General features: G+C 26.3%; 3 protein-coding genes across 3 annotated transcripts in view; all 3 read right to left on the bottom strand.

Annotated features, from left to right (window-relative positions):
* Window positions 1-307: 307 nt before the first annotated feature.
* LOC129606192 (SET domain-containing protein SmydA-8) overlaps window positions 308-17,693 on the bottom strand; it is a 29,839-nt gene continuing 12,453 nt past the window's right edge. The window contains exons 5-7 of the mRNA XM_055516350.1: window positions 2,234-2,344; window positions 1,837-2,024; window positions 308-676 (exon numbers count right to left, since the gene is read on the bottom strand). Of these exons, the coding sequence (XP_055372325.1) occupies window positions 426-676; window positions 1,837-2,024; window positions 2,234-2,344 (550 nt within the window). The 3' untranslated portion in view covers window positions 308-425. The remainder of the gene's footprint in view (window positions 677-1,836; window positions 2,025-2,233; window positions 2,345-17,693) is intronic.
* LOC129606193 (zinc metalloproteinase nas-14-like) lies at window positions 2,581-3,595 on the bottom strand. The gene is made up of 3 exons (XM_055516351.1): window positions 3,268-3,595; window positions 3,085-3,197; window positions 2,581-3,020 (listed from the first exon to the last, which is right to left on the bottom strand). The coding sequence occupies exons 1-3, from the start codon at window positions 3,530-3,532 to the stop codon at window positions 2,595-2,597; spliced, it is 804 nt and encodes a 267-aa protein (XP_055372326.1). The 5' UTR covers window positions 3,533-3,595; the 3' UTR covers window positions 2,581-2,594.
* On the bottom strand, window positions 6,916-7,923 carry LOC129606194 (seminal metalloprotease 1-like). Its single transcript, XM_055516352.1, has 3 exons — window positions 7,619-7,923; window positions 7,452-7,561; window positions 6,916-7,383 (listed from the first exon to the last, which is right to left on the bottom strand). Exons 1-3 carry the CDS (start codon window positions 7,875-7,877, stop codon window positions 6,958-6,960), a joined length of 795 nt encoding a protein of 264 aa, XP_055372327.1. The 5' UTR covers window positions 7,878-7,923; the 3' UTR covers window positions 6,916-6,957.

Raw genomic sequence — 17,693 nt, 5'->3', positions numbered from 1 at the left:
ATAATAAAGTAAATAATTTTGTATTATAGAATTTCAAAATAAGCAAAAAAGAAAATACAAAAAAAGTTCCTACCGAAGTTCAAACCAATTATTCTTGTCAAAAGAATAATAAAAATATTCGACTACCACCTCCAGATTTGATACCAAATAAAAGAGAAAAAAAATTTTGTTTTGTTTGATTCTTGAGGTGTTCATTTATAATAAACTAAAAATAACAAAATATAAAGATATTACCATTGAATTCTAATTCATAAAGAATGGGAAAAACTATAAAAAAAAAAAAAACATTTTTCTAAATATTTTCGCTATGATATTTTGCTTTTTTCTTTTCTTTTATTTTCTTAAAATTTTCTCAATATAAATGTCAAAAAATTATTGTTTAATTCTTTTTTATTTTCATTTTTTTCCATTATATTTTTATAATTTTAACACGGCAGCCCCATAACTAATTTCAATGAATCTCGATTAATCTTTGCCTGTCCATATATTTGGCCCTCAGATAATGTTGTTGGTTCATGTTGTAAATAATTAATTGATTTTTCAACATATTCTAAAGATTCCTCCAACGCACATGTACATATATCTGCATCATCTTCACGAGTTGAGGCACGACGACCACGTTCAGCTAAAGCAGCATGTAATTCAAAACATAATAAACCCAACATTCTAGCTTCAGCTATACAATAAAAATAAAAATTAAAATGGGGAAAAAAATACATTTTAGATACAAGAAGAATAAATATAAAATTTGAATATAAATTGGAAAAAAATAATTATACACAATAATGTAAGAGTAGCAAAGCAGTGTCGCACTCAGGGGAATATTAAATATCAATAATTTCGATTCTCATGCTATTTCCGAAAATATTCAAATTTTCTTTTAACTTAAATTGATTATAAATTTCTTTTGCATATATTTATTACACGTACGTAGCCAGACTAGTCAAAAGAAGTTTGTTGTGAACTCGTAATATTAATTTGCCTTTGGGGAAACACACTGGTATAATATAACAATTAATAATGGAATACGGAGTAAATACCCAAGAATTAAAAGTGTAGAAATTTCAATGCACATTTTCCTCTAAGTAATTGAAAATACTTAATTAATGTGCCAACACTATTTATTTATTGGTAGCTGTAGTACCCTGTATACCTCTTATTAAACCTTCCACAATCTTTAGCTATAGTGCCCTATCTGACTCTCATCAATCCTACCAAAATCTTATTTGATAAAAGTATCTTTAATAATCAACACTCAAACTCCTCCCTGATCATTTATGATTGTAAAAGCCTCAAAACTAAGTAACAATCACATACAATGTCTATTAAAAGAAGCTTTTGAATATTTTTTTAACAATCTTAAACACCTTTCTTTGATAACGCCTCTATTATTTTCATTTCAAATCGATATTAGAATTCAAAATAAAAGAAACTATAAAATTTTGGTTATTTTTTTTTTTTCTTTTTTCATAAACAAGTTGTAAATTTTCAATAGAAAATTTTAATTTATTAAGTTCTTTTCAAAATTATTATCCAATAAACATTATTAGAATTTATGATTACTCGTTTATGTTAAGCAAATTAAATTCAACTTAAACCAAAGGGTTTCTAAAATAACACTTTTTATATTTTAAAAATTTTATGTTCAATTTGAGAATTTCAACCCATATTTTTTCTACGTTTACAGAATTTCTAAATTGAAAATTAAGCAAAAATTCAGTTCTTCGAAAACTATTCTAAAGGATTGGCAAGCTCAATAGATAAGAGAATGCCCGAATAGAATTCAAGTATTTTCTAATTGAATCCTTTAAGGAACATTTTTTCATATATACTTACATGGAGCTAATTTTTCAAATAATCCTATTTGTTCACGGCATAACTCAATTTTCTTATTTAATTCATCATTAGTTATACTTTGTAGTATTTCCGGACCACCACTTCCAATTAATTGCGCTAAAGCAACTTTTACTTCACAAATATAATGATGTTGCTTCGGTAACCATTTTGTATAATGATTAATATATCTAGAAATAAAGACAATGATGAAATAAGCACGGATTGCAAAACCTAATTAAAATTAAATAATGTTAAGAATTATTCAAATTTCAAGTTCCATAAGAGTTTATTCAAAAACTGCACTCGTATTCGTTAGTTATTTTGAGATGAGTACTAATTGTACTGTAGCCGCTATTATCAATTATTTCATTATTATGTTATAGGTACAGTAATTTACCTTTTACAATGATCGGCATTTCCTTTCTCCATTGCTGCTAAATCTTTGCCGGCTCTATCCAAAATATCGGTAACATAAGCAATCTCTAATGTTTTTTGACATTTTAGGCATCTGTGAATTAAAATATTAATAAATATTAATAAAATTTATTGTAATTATATACTTATAGTGCAGATTGAAAAATAGTGCAGAGTGAAAAGTACGACATATTTAAATAGTATTAAAATTTATGAACTCTATTTGTAAGTTTCAAAAACAAATGGAAATTAATATTCGCATTTGTTTCATTATAAAATTTAAGGAACCCCATTGCCCAAAAATAATAAAGAAACTATTAAAAATATTTTTAATCAATTGACATTTATTTTTTCGTACAGTACATTAAATTCAATTTTGCAATATCTTTTTGACTCAATTTTTCTCTTTGACCAATTTTCGCCTTAGAATCATGTGGTACTATAGTTGGTTTACCATTCTTTGAAAATGTTTTCGAACCATAATGCATAACACTCTCGTAATCGTATGGTACACCAAGATCAGTTACTTTCGAAATGCTATATTTTTTGAAATTATGTTCATGGCCATCTTTAATATTCTCCTCAACTATTGTCACGAAATCATCACGGTTATAAGTACTTTGTTGATGATGAAAACCAAGTGCATGTAAAAATTCATGTACAATTTTATATAATTTGAAACAACCTTTTCCAACAGTATTTGGTGCTAAATTAAGTGTTTGTTCTCCTCCAGAATGACCAACACGAGAATGACAACCGGTTGGATTACCCTATAATTGAATTTTTTACATTTTAAAAAAAAATGATCGGACACTTAATTTATTCAAAACTTACAATAACTTTAATATAATCTTTTGTGTTTTCTGTTTTAGGGTAGAAACGAATGCATGCAGTGCTCTTTTCAATAACATCAATAGCTTGTTGAATTAGTGTCACTTGATGTTTATCTTTAAATATCAATATTATTTTAGACATTCTCAGTAAATCCATATGTAATATTATGGTTAATAAACTCACCAAATATTGAATCGATTTCATAATAAATAATAGCATCCTTCCATCTATATTTTTCACCAATTTGTATATTACGACCTCTTGGATTCATTATAGCCTCATATTGATCTTCGTCTAACATCATATCACCTTCGAAAAAGCCACCAATTTCTTCAGGATCAATTTCTGATTCATCAGGATCATATTTGTTTTCGATTGGAAGTGCAATAGTTATCAATAAAAGATTTGCACATATTCCAATTATCAATAATGTATTCCGATTCATCATTTCAAAATTTTAACTTTACTGATTTAATTAAATTTTCAAAGTGATTAAAAATTTGAAATGAATACAGAATTTTATTATAATTCAAAAAAATTGGAAAAAATAAAGCTTTGCTTCAACAATTGATTGATAAGGCGAAAGAAGAAGTGACAATTATTTTAGATTAAATTTTAGATTAGACTGACAATTTATTAATCCTTCCATTTTTGCACAAGTACTTTCTCTGTATAAGACCTAACATTGAAAAAAAAAACTTTGAGTATAAATTATCTTATCTATATTTCCAGATAACACTCATTCAAACTTCATTACGGAGCTCTGTATTATCATTATATTTATAAAATATTGTAGACGTATCGAATCCAATTAAAGTTAATAATAGTGACAAAATTTAAGTTTTTGATAATGTTATTATAAACCCTAGTACTCGTATGAGTTTGATTATTAGTTTCTGTTTTAAAAACACAGTAAAATATTTAGGCTAAAAAATTGTGCAAAATTTTAACAATACTCAGGGACAGTAACAAGAAAATTCAAAGTTATTTAAAAATTATTTCATGTAGCGGAATTCTAAGTTACTAAATGCCAAAAAGCAGATATGGATCATATCATCAATTCCAAAAGAAGCACGTTTCTTACGAATTACAAATTTTACACGATAAAATAAAAGTGAAAAACCAATAAACTTAAGATAAAAATTTCGTTTGGCGCTATCTCTAAAGTATTTTTCAAAATTTTTCTGCTGTTATCTACAAAAATGATGAGAATTTTGATTTTCTCACAAATTTCTTTTATGATAACAAAAAACTTCATCAAGTGATTGAAATTATTTAGAAATTCACAAAAATTTATTAATATATTTGGAATACATGAAAAATTGGCAGGCGATAATTGAATATTTCTTGATAGTTAGGTTTGTGATGGACACAAAATCAAATTCAAAACAATATGTTGTTCTCAAGTGTTTCACGTACTTTCCAATTTATCAGGCCCTTTTACAGAATTGCTCTTTAAATGAAAATTGCTTATTGTTTTTAAAGTTAAGAGATCATAAAACAATAAAATTTCCAAAATGCTACAAATATTATTAGGAAACATTCATACAAATTCCTTAGAATTAATAGATAATTACACTATAAATAAAGCTACACTTATGGCCTATTATTATCACATTGTATAATTTTGATATGATAAATAAAAATAAAAATAAAGTGGTGCTCAAGTTCTAGTAATTGCTTAATAAGATTATCTTAGTTCTTTAAAATAAAGAATCAATTTGAAAAATAAAATACAAACTAGTTATATTTTGGTTATTAAACTATTGAAAAATAAATCTCATATCTAGAATATAAAAATTATTGCTTAGGTTGTACAAGTTTAACTACAAATTCTTTATTAAATTGGACAACTCAAATTTTAATTTCAAACGCTGACACACAGTTTTGTTCGAATGAATTTATTAAAAATGCCGGGACTAAACTGCAACCGAATTCAAAACCTTTAAATTACTTTGTAAAATAAAAGCAACCAAAGCTTTTTAACTACAATATTTACATTTTGATTGTGTATTAAAACTCTTACAACTTGAAACTTGTAATGTTGCATTGCAGATGTCATATTTAAAATGTGTGACGTGACACCGACATCGCAGAAAACTTTCGATATACAGTACGAAACTTGAAATTGTGTAATAAACTGGAGATTTCTCGTTTTATCTTCTTTCTTTGCCATAATTCATAAAAATATGTAGAAGACTCAGTAATTTGGGTGACACACTTTTGATTGCGGTACATATATCATGATGAAAACGAAGTTCGTATTACATACCAATTTATTTGTTTATATTAAATTTAATTATACATTTTTAGAAGTAACAACTAACTCAACTCAATAGTAAGCAATAAGAGTTATTTTTTACAATAAAGCAAATTCAATTTTGCAATATCCTTTTCGCTTAATTTTTCTCTTTGACCAATATTTGCTGTAGAATCATGTGGTATTATAGTTGGTTGACCATTCTTTGAAAATACTGTTGGACCATAATGCATAACGCTCTCATAGTCATATGGTACACCGAGATCAGTTACTTGCGAAATTGCATATTTCCTAAAATTGTTTTTTTTACCTTCTTGGATATTTCTTTCGACAATTGTTACAAAATTATCACGATCATAAGCGCTTTGTTGATGATAAAAGCCAAGAGCATGAATAATTTCATGCACAATTTTATAAAGTTGAAAACAACCTTGCCCAATGGGACTTGGCTTTAAGTTAAGTGTTTGTTCTCCTCGTTTACGACCAACAGGTGAATGACAACCACTTGGTTGTCCCTTAAAATAAACAGTTAGAGTAAAATAATAATTCTTCCTTGGAAATATTTACAAATTTTTCTTACTGTAAATTTAATATAATCTTTTGTTGTCGCAGTCTTTGGATAAAAACGAATACAAGTCACTTGTTGTATAACATCGAATGCTTGTAAAATTAAAGTAATATGATGATCTTCTACATGGTGTTTTTTAAAAAAATGTATATATGTATATATTATTATTTACTTTTAGATAGAGTTTTATTTAAAAATTACTGAATATTGGTCCTATTTCGTAGTAGACAACTGCATTCTCCCATTTATATTGATCACCAATTATAATATTACGGCCTCTGGGATTCATTATAGCTTGAAGTTGCTCTTCATCCAACATCATGTCGCCTTCAAAGTAGTTCCCCATTTCCTCGGGATCAATTTCTTCTTCCAACTTTTCAGACTTATATTCAGTTGGAATTGCGATTGAAGAAGTAATCACATAAAAAGCAAGAAGTAGTATTGTGTATCCTTTCATATTGTTCTAAAATATTTTGACCTTCACAGTTTTGATATATATTTGGCACTACCGTAAAGTTTAGAATACATAGGGATTTTTATAAGTCTTCCAACTCAATGAAAGCTCAAAACTCACTTTAAATTTATCTCATAGATAGAGAAATGAAGATGATAATTTTTTGTAAATTTATAATTAAAATGATTATTTCATAATTTTGATTACAATAAAATTCTGCTTGAAATTCTGCGAAAACAAAATATTTTCTCATTCAATAGATAAATTTATAAAATTTCAATCCAAATAAATATTAAAAGCCCATCCTATTATTTATAGAACGGTTATCAGCAACCTATTAAGGTGTTGAAATCAAATTACAATTCACAAAAAACTTTTTCAAAGGCGATTCGGAAAGTTTTGGATTACTGCAATTGTGAACAAATCCTTTTGTGTAAACCCTACTAAATTACCTCTTTTTTTATGCTAGAAAATTAAATTTTTATGCTATTTAAAAATAGTGTTCACTAAGATCTAATTAACAAATAATAAGATACGTAAAATTTCGATTTAAAATTAAAATTTATTTTTAATAGCACACAATTTTTCCAATTAATCTTTCATACAGTACAATAAATTCAATTTCAGGATATCTTTTTCTGTAAGTTTCTGTCTTTGACCAATATTAGCTGATGGATCCAAAGGAATAATTGTTGGTTCACCATTCTTCGAAAAAGCTGTTGGACCATAATGCATAACACTCTCGTAATCATATGGTACACCAAGATCAGTAACGGTTGTTATATTATGCTTTTCGAAATTATGTTCTTTCCCCTCTTTAATATTTTTTTCTATTATTTTTACATAATCATCTCGATTAGAAGCAGCTTGTTGATGATAAAATCCAAGTGCATGTATAAATTCATGAACAATTTTATGTAAAATGAAACAACCTTCTCCTACCGGATATAATTGTAAATTAAGTTCTTGTTCTCCCTCTTTACGTCCTATATAAGAATGACATCCTGTTGGATTTCCCTTATAATTCAAGTTTAAATTAGTACAAGAAAATTTCGTCCTCACTACGAGTATATAAACTAACTTACAGTAATTCTAATGAAATCTATTGTATCAGCAGTTTTTTCATAAAAACGAATACATGTTGCTTGTTCGAGAATTTTTATAGCTTTCAAAATTTCTGTGACTTGTTGCTCACCTAAAATCAAATTCAAAATTATATTTAATAACACTATATGACAAAGAGACAAATTACTGAAAACTGAATCAATTTCATAGTGAACAATTGCATTCTTCCATTTATATTTTTCACCGATAAGAATATGACGGCCCTTTGGATTCAATATAGAATTAAGTTGATCTTGATCTAATATCATATCACCTTCGAAATAGCCACCTTGCTCTTCCGGATCAATCTCTTTTGATTTCTCTTCTAGTTGATGCAAAACTGGAATAGTATTAGCAATTGCAATAATTGCAGATATTCCAAATATTAAAAATAAATACTTTGCCATTTTGTTAACTTTTCAACTTTATTATTAGAATTGAAATGTAATGAAGGTAAACGCGAATCTACTTCTATTTTTAAGGCGAATCTACTTTATATGTCAAACAATTTGCAAAACTTTAAAAATAACTTGAGATTATGCTCGTTATATTTATCTAATCAATTAAACTAATCCCTCATAAGATAAATAGGATTTGCAATTTTGAAGAGTGCCTCTTATAATTTAATTGGGATTCTAAAACCAAAATCATTTAACCGATCATCATCAAAGCATTTTACTAATTGGATTAAGCCTGCAAGCGTTTAAGAACAGCAGCTTCAAATTACAGAAAATTGTGCCAGAAAAGTAGTAAAAAATTGTTAATAATTTCTAGTGGAAATATACAGTTCTTCAATTTATGGATTTTAAATAAGTTATAAAGTTGTTACAATCGGTTTTTGCTATGCACGGGATCGAATTTGACAATTGTTTTTCATTATACAAGTGAAATTATTCACAAAAGTTTTTGAATTCTGCAAACAATTCATTTTGAATTGCACACTGTTGCTTTATTAAACCGCCGTAATTTTTAAAACATATACCGAAGATACAAACGAACAGTTTGTTTTATGTGGATTTTCTCTTTCAAAGACCTATCGGGAAGCTTATCAAAAATCTTAATAGATTGGATTAGTTAGAACGCATTTAGTGCCAAAATCTTAAGCTTGATACGTAAGTAAATCTGATATCGGCATGAGAATTAAAGCCGTCAGACTTGTTTTTGAACTCTAGGAAATGTTGGCAATTTTAAACAGGTTCCCTTTATGTTGTAACAAAATTTTATTCAATGCTATCGAAACAATGAAAACAGCATTCCTTTGAAGTCACAACATTTCGGAAAAAAATACTGCTAATGGAACTTACAACAACAGGCATTTTTCTATGTGAATCATTTAAGCAAAACTTATTAAAAATACTCTTCTTTGTATATTGAACTTAAAAATTAGCTTATCAATAATTTCAAAATTTTTTAAGCTCAATTTTTGCTACAGTATAACAAATTTAATTTTGCAATATCCTTGTCACTTAATTTTACTCTTTGACCGATATTAGCTGTTGGATCCAATGGTATTATAGTTGGTTGGCCATTTTTTGAGAAAAGTCCTGGACCATAATGCATGACACTCTCATAATCATATGGTACACCTAAATCATTTGCTACCGAAATTTCATGTTTTTTGAATGCATGCTTGTAACCTTCACGAATATTTTCTTCAACAACTATAATATAATCATCACGATTAAAAGCGCTTTGTTGATGATAAAATCCAAGAGCATGTATAAATTCATGAACAATTTTATATAAAACAAAACATCCTTTTCCAGGGATCTGTGGCTGTAAATTAATTACTTGTTCTCCACCTTGGCGACCAACACGAGAATTACATCCGTTTTGAAGACCCTTAAATTTTATTTTAATTACATAATTATATTAAAATTTTCTACTTAATAATTTTACTTTAATTTTAATGTAATCAATTGTTTTCTCGGCTTTCGGATAAAATTTAATACATGTTACTTGTTCAATAATTTGCATTGCTTTCAAAATATAATCAACTTGTGATTGGTCTATATAGGAAAATAGAATTTATTAAGTACTATTTCATGAACCTAAACAATGTTTCTCAAATGATTAATTTACCAAAAATGGAATCAATGTCATAATGAACAGTGGCCTTTTTCCATTTATATTTTTCACCAACCCGAATACTACGTCCCCTGTTATTCATAATACTATCTAATTGTTCTTCGTCTAATATCATGTCACCTTCGAAATAATCCCCGATTTCTTCAGGATCTATTTCTTGGTTTATTTCTTCCAGAAATACAGGATCATTTTCAATTGGATGTGTGCGAACAACCAAGAAAAATGCATTAACACCAATTATTAACAGAAGAGATTTGGCAATCATTTTAAGTTTTAAATTAACGTTTTAAATTTATTAATAAGACTAAATTTTAAATCAAATTTTCGGACTATTTTTATAAGATTTTGATTTTAAAATTATAATTTTGTGTTAACGAAATTTTTGTTATCTTATCATTTAATTAATTAAGCAGATAATATGAGTAAAATTGACAAATTTCAAAGATTACAAAATTGATATTGTTATTGTCCCCTTAAACCACTAGAAAATTTGCGTTTTCTTTTAAAGGCCACACTATACTCCAGGATATGGTACGGGTATAGAAGAGCACTGGTATCAATTCTACCTAATCGCGTTTCAAAATAAAATAACAAATAATATAAATTTAAGTTAATTAAAAAAATCTGATGTGATCAGCACATAATCAACCGCAATTTGTATGTTCTGGTATAGTGAAGTTGCTTTTGAAGATTAAAAATATGGCCTAAGAATTCTTGCAAATTTTAAAGGCGCTAGTAAGTTTTAAGGTGAATATACCAATAAAAAAGGAAGTTTGACTGTTCTTTTCACTTAGCAATGGGTTCACTTAAGCTAACCGAATTACCTAAAAAAATATTCCAAAATTACCAAAATGACAAAAAAAACTCAAATAATAAATTTCAAGAAATACCGTCAACTATTTCTTAAATATTATCATTTCTTAAAAATTATCAAAAATGTAAAATCGGCTCTTAGTAAAGGTCCAGTTGAAAAGACCAGACATATACCAAAGTTTTTTCATATGAGACATATGTAGTTATATTCATGCAAAATTACAGAAACCATCATCTCGACAAAAATAATTTATATACGAAATTTTAGTCTCGCCAAAAATAATTTATATACGATTCCTTGCTATGGAGAAATCCATTTCCAACGAAATATAATCTCCTTTATCGGTGCATGCTACACAGTCGGTGAAAATTATAAAATTTCCAAATATTTTAATAATAAATAAATTCAAAAATAACTTCTTTTAATACTAGGCAAATTTTAATAATATAAGGTAACAAGAGATTGTTGCCCTAAAAGTTTTGAGCGTTTTTGGAGGTATAACAGTTGCTTGGAAGTTATTGATTGCCTCTAAATGAAAATTTTATGAATATACTTTCACTATCGTAAATCTTGTTTGACTTCATTTTGAAATTTTTCTTTCATTGTAATTGTAATACTCGTATAGTGTGCTAGTTACTGCGCTTTATTAGAAAATATTTAACAGAGACAAGAATCATAATATGTGAGTACGTTAACATATTAAAGCAAATTTTACACTCAAAAAATATTCATAGAGACGCTTGAGCGTAACGTTGATTCTAAAATATAATAAATGGATAATTTTTAATATTGATATTGCTATTATAATTTCAAATTTCAAAATTTCAATATACGAGTATTTTATTATAATAAACACTTGTTTGATATACATACGACAAATGTTGATTAGCAAAAAATTAATCTATGACTATAATATTAGCTGGCAGCTAATATTATACGTCACGCCTGGAACACAAATAATTATTAAGTTCAATAACACCGTTAAAAACAAAGTTTTTCATTAAGATTTTCCAGATTTATTTCATATACAAAAGGTATACAATAATAATAATTGGTCTCCTATATATTATTCCTCAGTTATACATTTAATCAAATAAAATATTTTTTTCTTATACATACAATAAAAATGGAAAAAATTATAATCTGTTTACCAAATTGTTTCTCTACCGAAACCTTTTCTTATTAGTACCATTATCTTCATATAATAATTATTATATACACATACATACAAAGGATATAAAAACTTTATTATTCTTATTTATGTATTTAATAAATTTTATCAATATTTTCGGAAAATAAAACATTATTAAATCAACTATTATCTAATAATTATTATAAACAGCAAAATAAATGAGTTAATGAAACAAATTAAAAGTAAACATTGTAGATTATCTGTTTGTTTAATTTAAAATTTTTAAATGGGAATGGATTTGAAATATCGAAATTTTAAATCATAACTTTAAAATTCTCATATAAAGTGTTAAAAAGACCATGCACTCTAATTTAAGCTCATAACTTAATATGGACCTTAAAAATGCATGCTTGAAACGGATGATTATAATGATCAGTTGCGATTCATGGAGACCTCATACAACATAATCGTGCAAAACCATCTGCAATATCATAATATACCATAAATACCATAAATACATTATTCACCATAAATATTTTTATTCACCACAATACCTTATTCACCATAATTATTTTTATATACCATAAATATTTTAATTCTCCATAACTTCTGGTATGTTACAGGCTTTGAAACTAGTAGTAATAATTAAATAGGTTATTTTGGCACACTTATTTGGCATAAATTTATTTTCGAGTGATAAACTGACATTTTTCACATCTTAATTACAATTACCAATATAAAAGTTTTTCTGGAAAATAACATACACTAAATATTTTGGATAATATCAACCGATTTTGCCACACTTCTTTCAAAGTAGAAGCAAGCATATTAAAAAAATTTTTCCAGCTATTTATATTTATTTAATTGGTTTAAATTTAATTTATTTGTTAAAAATGTTTAATAAAAAAATATGGTATTTGTTTTTTGTTTTTTATATTTTTGTATTGTAATTCTTTAATAAATTTAATGAATTGTCAATAAGTAGTGTTAAAAATTACTTAGTTTACTACAAATTGGCGTTAAAGATATATGAAATATATAGCCGTATATATACATAAGTAGCTATGCATGAACTAGTAAGGTAACCCCTCAACAAATATAAGTTTAATTTAATTTTACTATTCTTATTAATTACTTTCTTTTAGATTTATAATTTCACAAAAAAATGTGTTCGAAGAACGCTGTTCTTTTCGAAATTTCAAAAAAGTTTATACTTATATAGGCTTTTTCCGAAAATATCGTTTATTTTCCGAAAACTCCGAATAGTGTGTTCCTAGTGTGTTCCTGTCAAAAATTTAGTGTTGTTAAACCGATATTAGATGATTTTTGATAGACTAGATGAATATTGTCATAATGTTCACCAAGATAACAATAATACTAAAATAAAAATATTTTTCGACGCTGTCGAATAATTTTGACATAAAAAATTCTATAATTTATTAACTGTCCCAAATTTTTAATATGAAAAATACTAAAGTGCGATAAATAGTACGCACTTATAAGATTAAGTACGATATGCTAGTGTGATACCTCCGGAAACGGCTGTAGTATATTTAGACTACCGCAATAATCGTAGTAGATTTTATACATATACATAAGATATACTACTTCAACAAAGCAAAAAAAAATTGCTCTATTAGTTTCATCCATCCGTCAATCTATGCTTCTTATTACGAATTTTCTGCACCCTTCTAGATAAAAAGCTGAAATTTTATTCACAAATGTTGAACAATAAACTCATCTGAAAAGGACATTTTGCACACATATGGCACATATAATTCGCAAATATTTTGGAAGAAGAAAATTTATTAATTACGGCGCCTCAAAGTCGTAAATATGGAAAGTATGAAATTTAATGTGTCAAAACAACAAATACTTTTTAAGTTCTGTAGAAGCAGAAAAAAAGCGGCTAAGTTTCTTCTACTATGAAACATTACTTGTAAACCGCAATTCAAATTTGTTGTTTATCTTTTAATCTCGACATCTTTCTTTTTGGTAAACTGCAAAAAAAATTACTGTAGGTACAGAATTTTTATTTCTTCTCTTCTACTTTTACAGTATTACAAAAAATATTATTATTTATTCATTGCAAATAGTTAATATAATTTTTGATAATTTCCTATAAGTATGCAATAATTATTATAATTTTCTTGTGTAATGAAAATTGTAATAAAATTTGTATTTTCGATAAAAAGCCTTTCAGTTTTTCAAGGGAAACATCGTGCTTTACAAATCATTGGCTTAATCTAGATATATTCAATATTTTGCTCAGATCTTAGCGTTCATAAACCTAATCAAATGAAATTTCCCTTTTCCCTTTGAATATTTTCAATAACAATTGCAAAAATAATTTCTACTTCCTAAAAACTTTTTCAAAAAAATAATGTTTTGCGGACTTTTTATGTTCTGTGTACACAGCGTCAAAATCAACAATTGAAAAAGCTACAAACTTGGTAAATATTATTTTTGTACCATATTTTCAATTGTTTTCAATGATTTTTTTCCTTTCTCTCTTTTCTACACAACAACATTATCGAAACATAATTTAAAAATAAAAGCAAAACAAAAAAACTATTAAAACAACTGACCTAACACAACTCCACTTAAAAAATTCATTTACTTTTTGTCACTTGTAAACATCACGAAATTTAAAGAAACACATTTTATTTCAATATTGTAAAATGGTGTGCGATGAAAAATACATATCTAAACTAAGTATGTAATTTGTTCGCAACCCCACAATATTAGTATAGAATAGTCTCTAATACAAAACAAATTCTTAATGTAATTTAATGTAATAAGTATTTAACTGAACTTTTATAATTTATTCAGGCTTTAATTTCGTATAATAAATTTAATTTTTATATCTAATATCAGATTTTTGTCCAATTGCTGCCGTTTCGAATTTATCGTTGTAATACTTAGTATTCGTATGTATAATAAAATAAGTATTTGTATATAAAATTCTACTCTTCCTTGCCTTTACACGTATACAAGTGTTGCATTTTTATGTCAGACACAAGGACTTTTTCATTAATTATATAAAAACCAAGAGCATGAAATATTTCGCACGTTACTTTTTAAAGATCGTAGTAAAGTTCAAATAAATTCTAATTTTGTACACTCGGTTAGCAACGAACATTGGAGTAGCAACGCTTTTGCTTATTTCTCAAGGAAAAGAAATAAAAAAATATACTCGAATAACATTTAAATTTCTTACGAGTGCCACGTCTCGTCTTATGAATGTTGACGTTGTAAGTTTTTCGATACAAATTTTGCTAATATTTTTAAAATATTAGAAAACTGTTGCTGTGTGTTAGTAGAACAATTTCATTTAGAGACAGCACAAAATCGCAGCTATTCGAATTGAGACAGTATTTTATATTTTTTTTTCGAATAGCTGAGGATAAATTTCGACGAAAAGCAATTATACAGGGTGATTCAGAAAGGTAAACAACAACATATACCATTGGTTAGAGGATCGAAAATGGGTAAAACTTTTGTTTCGAGTTCCAGAGATTTTAACGAATTTTCACGAAATTTTTACTTATCCAAGTTTTTTGGATTATAACTTCCATTCTGAAAAGGATAGAAACTTCAAACAAACAGTTTCCGAAAGACATAGTAAAGGGCTTTAAATATTTCTCTGTATTTAATGTACCTTTGGAATACCAAGCATTCAAAATTTAGGGAAAATCAAATTTTTCACTTGTTTTATTTTTTCAGTTTTTTCTAACCAGATAATTTCGTAAGGTATTTTTTGAAACCTTGAAATTTTTATAGAATTTTTCCCATCTGCTTAACCTTTAATTTAAGTCGTCAAACATGAAAAAAAAAAATTATGGTACAGAAGATATAGCAAAAAAACTAAAAATATTGTGAGCCACAATTTCAATGAAAATTGAATACCTTTTCCTTTATCAAAAATTTGGAAAAACAAGAATTCCTTATCCAAAAAATTTACAAATTTTTCAAAACAAACACCGAATTCTCCTGGGAAATTCACCTAATTCTGGAAAAATTTATGTTTTTCTTTTTTCAAATTTCTTTTTTTTGCTTCAACCGTACACCAATTTCAGTTTTTGTAGTCATTTGTCCAAAATTTATAAATTCATTTAAATTATTTATTAACTTCATAATTTTCATTTACAATCATTTACAAACTCCATTTTGTGTAAAAAAAATTTTTCTATTAAAAAAAATTTTTCTTAATAAGAAATTTTTTTTCTATTAGAATAAATGTCAAAATTTGTATGGCATGTCTTTAAAAATTCGCTCCAGCTGGATAATTTTTATAACTTCAGATGCCAAATGGTGTCTAGATTTCGAAAATATTTTTTTCAAATTTTTAAATTGCACCCAATCTGAGAAAAATGCATTTAAAAATTTCAAACCATATAGGTACCATTTCTTACAAAAATTGGCAAAAATTAAAAACTTACCCTTTTTTTTACCAAGAAAAGTTTCGAAAAAAAATTTTTGATTACTAGATTTCTTTTTTGTTTTTCCTAATAGAAAATTTTATTTTTTCTTTTCAAAAATTTAAAATTTTTTAAAATCAATTTTTGTTTTTCAAATTAAAAGTTTGTATAAAATTTCGTTTCAATTTTATTACTTGTTATCTACATTTCAGTGAAAACATTAATATTCAAATTTTTTATAAAATAAAGCTTAAGCAGCTCGACAAGACTCTTCTTAATTGGTATTCCGAAGGTACATGAAATGCACAAAATAATTTTAAGGCCTTTTCTAAGCATTTCTGAAACTGTTTGTTTGAAGTTCCTCTCTTTTTCAAAACTAAAGTTATAATCAAAAAAAACTTGGAAAAGTAAAAATTTCGTGAAAATTCGTTAAAATCCCTGGAACTCGTAAACCATTGAGATTTTTCACCCAGTCCACAACAAAAGTTTTACTCATTTTCGATCCTTTAAGCAATGGTACAGGTTGCTGTATACCTTTCAGATTCACCCTGTAAAAGCAAAATCTTTATATTACTTTACTCTATATAATTCACAAATGTTACAACGAAATCTTCCCGAGTAGCTTAAAATAAAGCAGATGAAAGTGTGAATTTCACGTTTCCATTACTTATTTTACAAAATGTATATAAAAAGTAATTTTAGTAGCATGTACTGTCTCTTGAATTAAAACGACAGCAGATTTAAATTTATTTGAAAATTATTTAAAAAATAATAGTAAAATTTCTAGAAACAAAAAAAAACAAATACTAAGATTTGGCTTATGTATCACTCAGAGATTATAAATCTTTTATTTCATAAAATAAAATAAATAAAATAAATAAAATTATTTTTATAACTAAATTAAAAAAAAAACATATTGTAAGATTTATCGGCTATGAAATGAAAACTTTAATTCTGTTAACATACTCGCATTTTAATTAACAAATTGATTATAGTTATATACAAAGGTTCAAGGCTAAAAATTTTTAATAATCTGCAAATAATTTGAAATCCAATATAGTTAACAAGTTAGTCTAAAAAGTTTGTTCGCAAGCGTACAATGCGTTTTTAGTCTATTTTTCAAAAATTTCAACTGCAAAACAAAATTATTAAAATTCGATTCACTACTTCCATTTATTTAGATTCGATTTATTTTAAACCGAATTAACTTTTTTTCTAAGGTGTTGAGTTAAATGAGTTGAGCTAAATTTTTTATAATGCGTTTGTTTTTGTAAACTTTCCACATTGTTTTTAATCTATTCTGAAAAACTAAATCAACTTTTGGATAATTTAAAAGAACTTGTAAAAAAATTCGCAAAATATTCATTTCTATAGCAGTAAATTCCATTTAACGAAATGCAGAGGAATTTATAATTCCACAAACACGTAAGCATAAAATGTGAATAAAGAACACAGTATAAGAAGTTCAGAATAAAGGCAAAACAGGCAATAAAAATAATGTTAAAGCTTCATCAAGGGGGCTTTTCTTTCTCCCATTCCGTATCCTTCAGTGAACAAATATCAAATGTTGCTGATAAAGATTAAAACTATAAAATTCTTACATCTTATTTCAAATATTTTATTGAAACAACTTTTACAAATTTTTATAATAAACAAAAATTTTGTTAACGATTTTTTCCAAATTACATCCGTATACGTCTAATATGTTTGAATTACTTATGTTTAATATAGTTGAGTTGCTACACCTGTTTTTAAATTTTGAGATTAC

Source organism: Condylostylus longicornis, unplaced genomic scaffold (genome assembly GCF_029603195.1).
Source record: "Condylostylus longicornis isolate FDR11 unplaced genomic scaffold, ASM2960319v2 ptg000018l, whole genome shotgun sequence".
NCBI classification, from domain to species: domain Eukaryota; kingdom Metazoa; phylum Arthropoda; class Insecta; order Diptera; family Dolichopodidae; genus Condylostylus; species Condylostylus longicornis.
The sequence above is the reverse complement of the archived record's forward strand: the minus strand, read 5'-3'. Positions and strand labels throughout refer to the sequence as shown.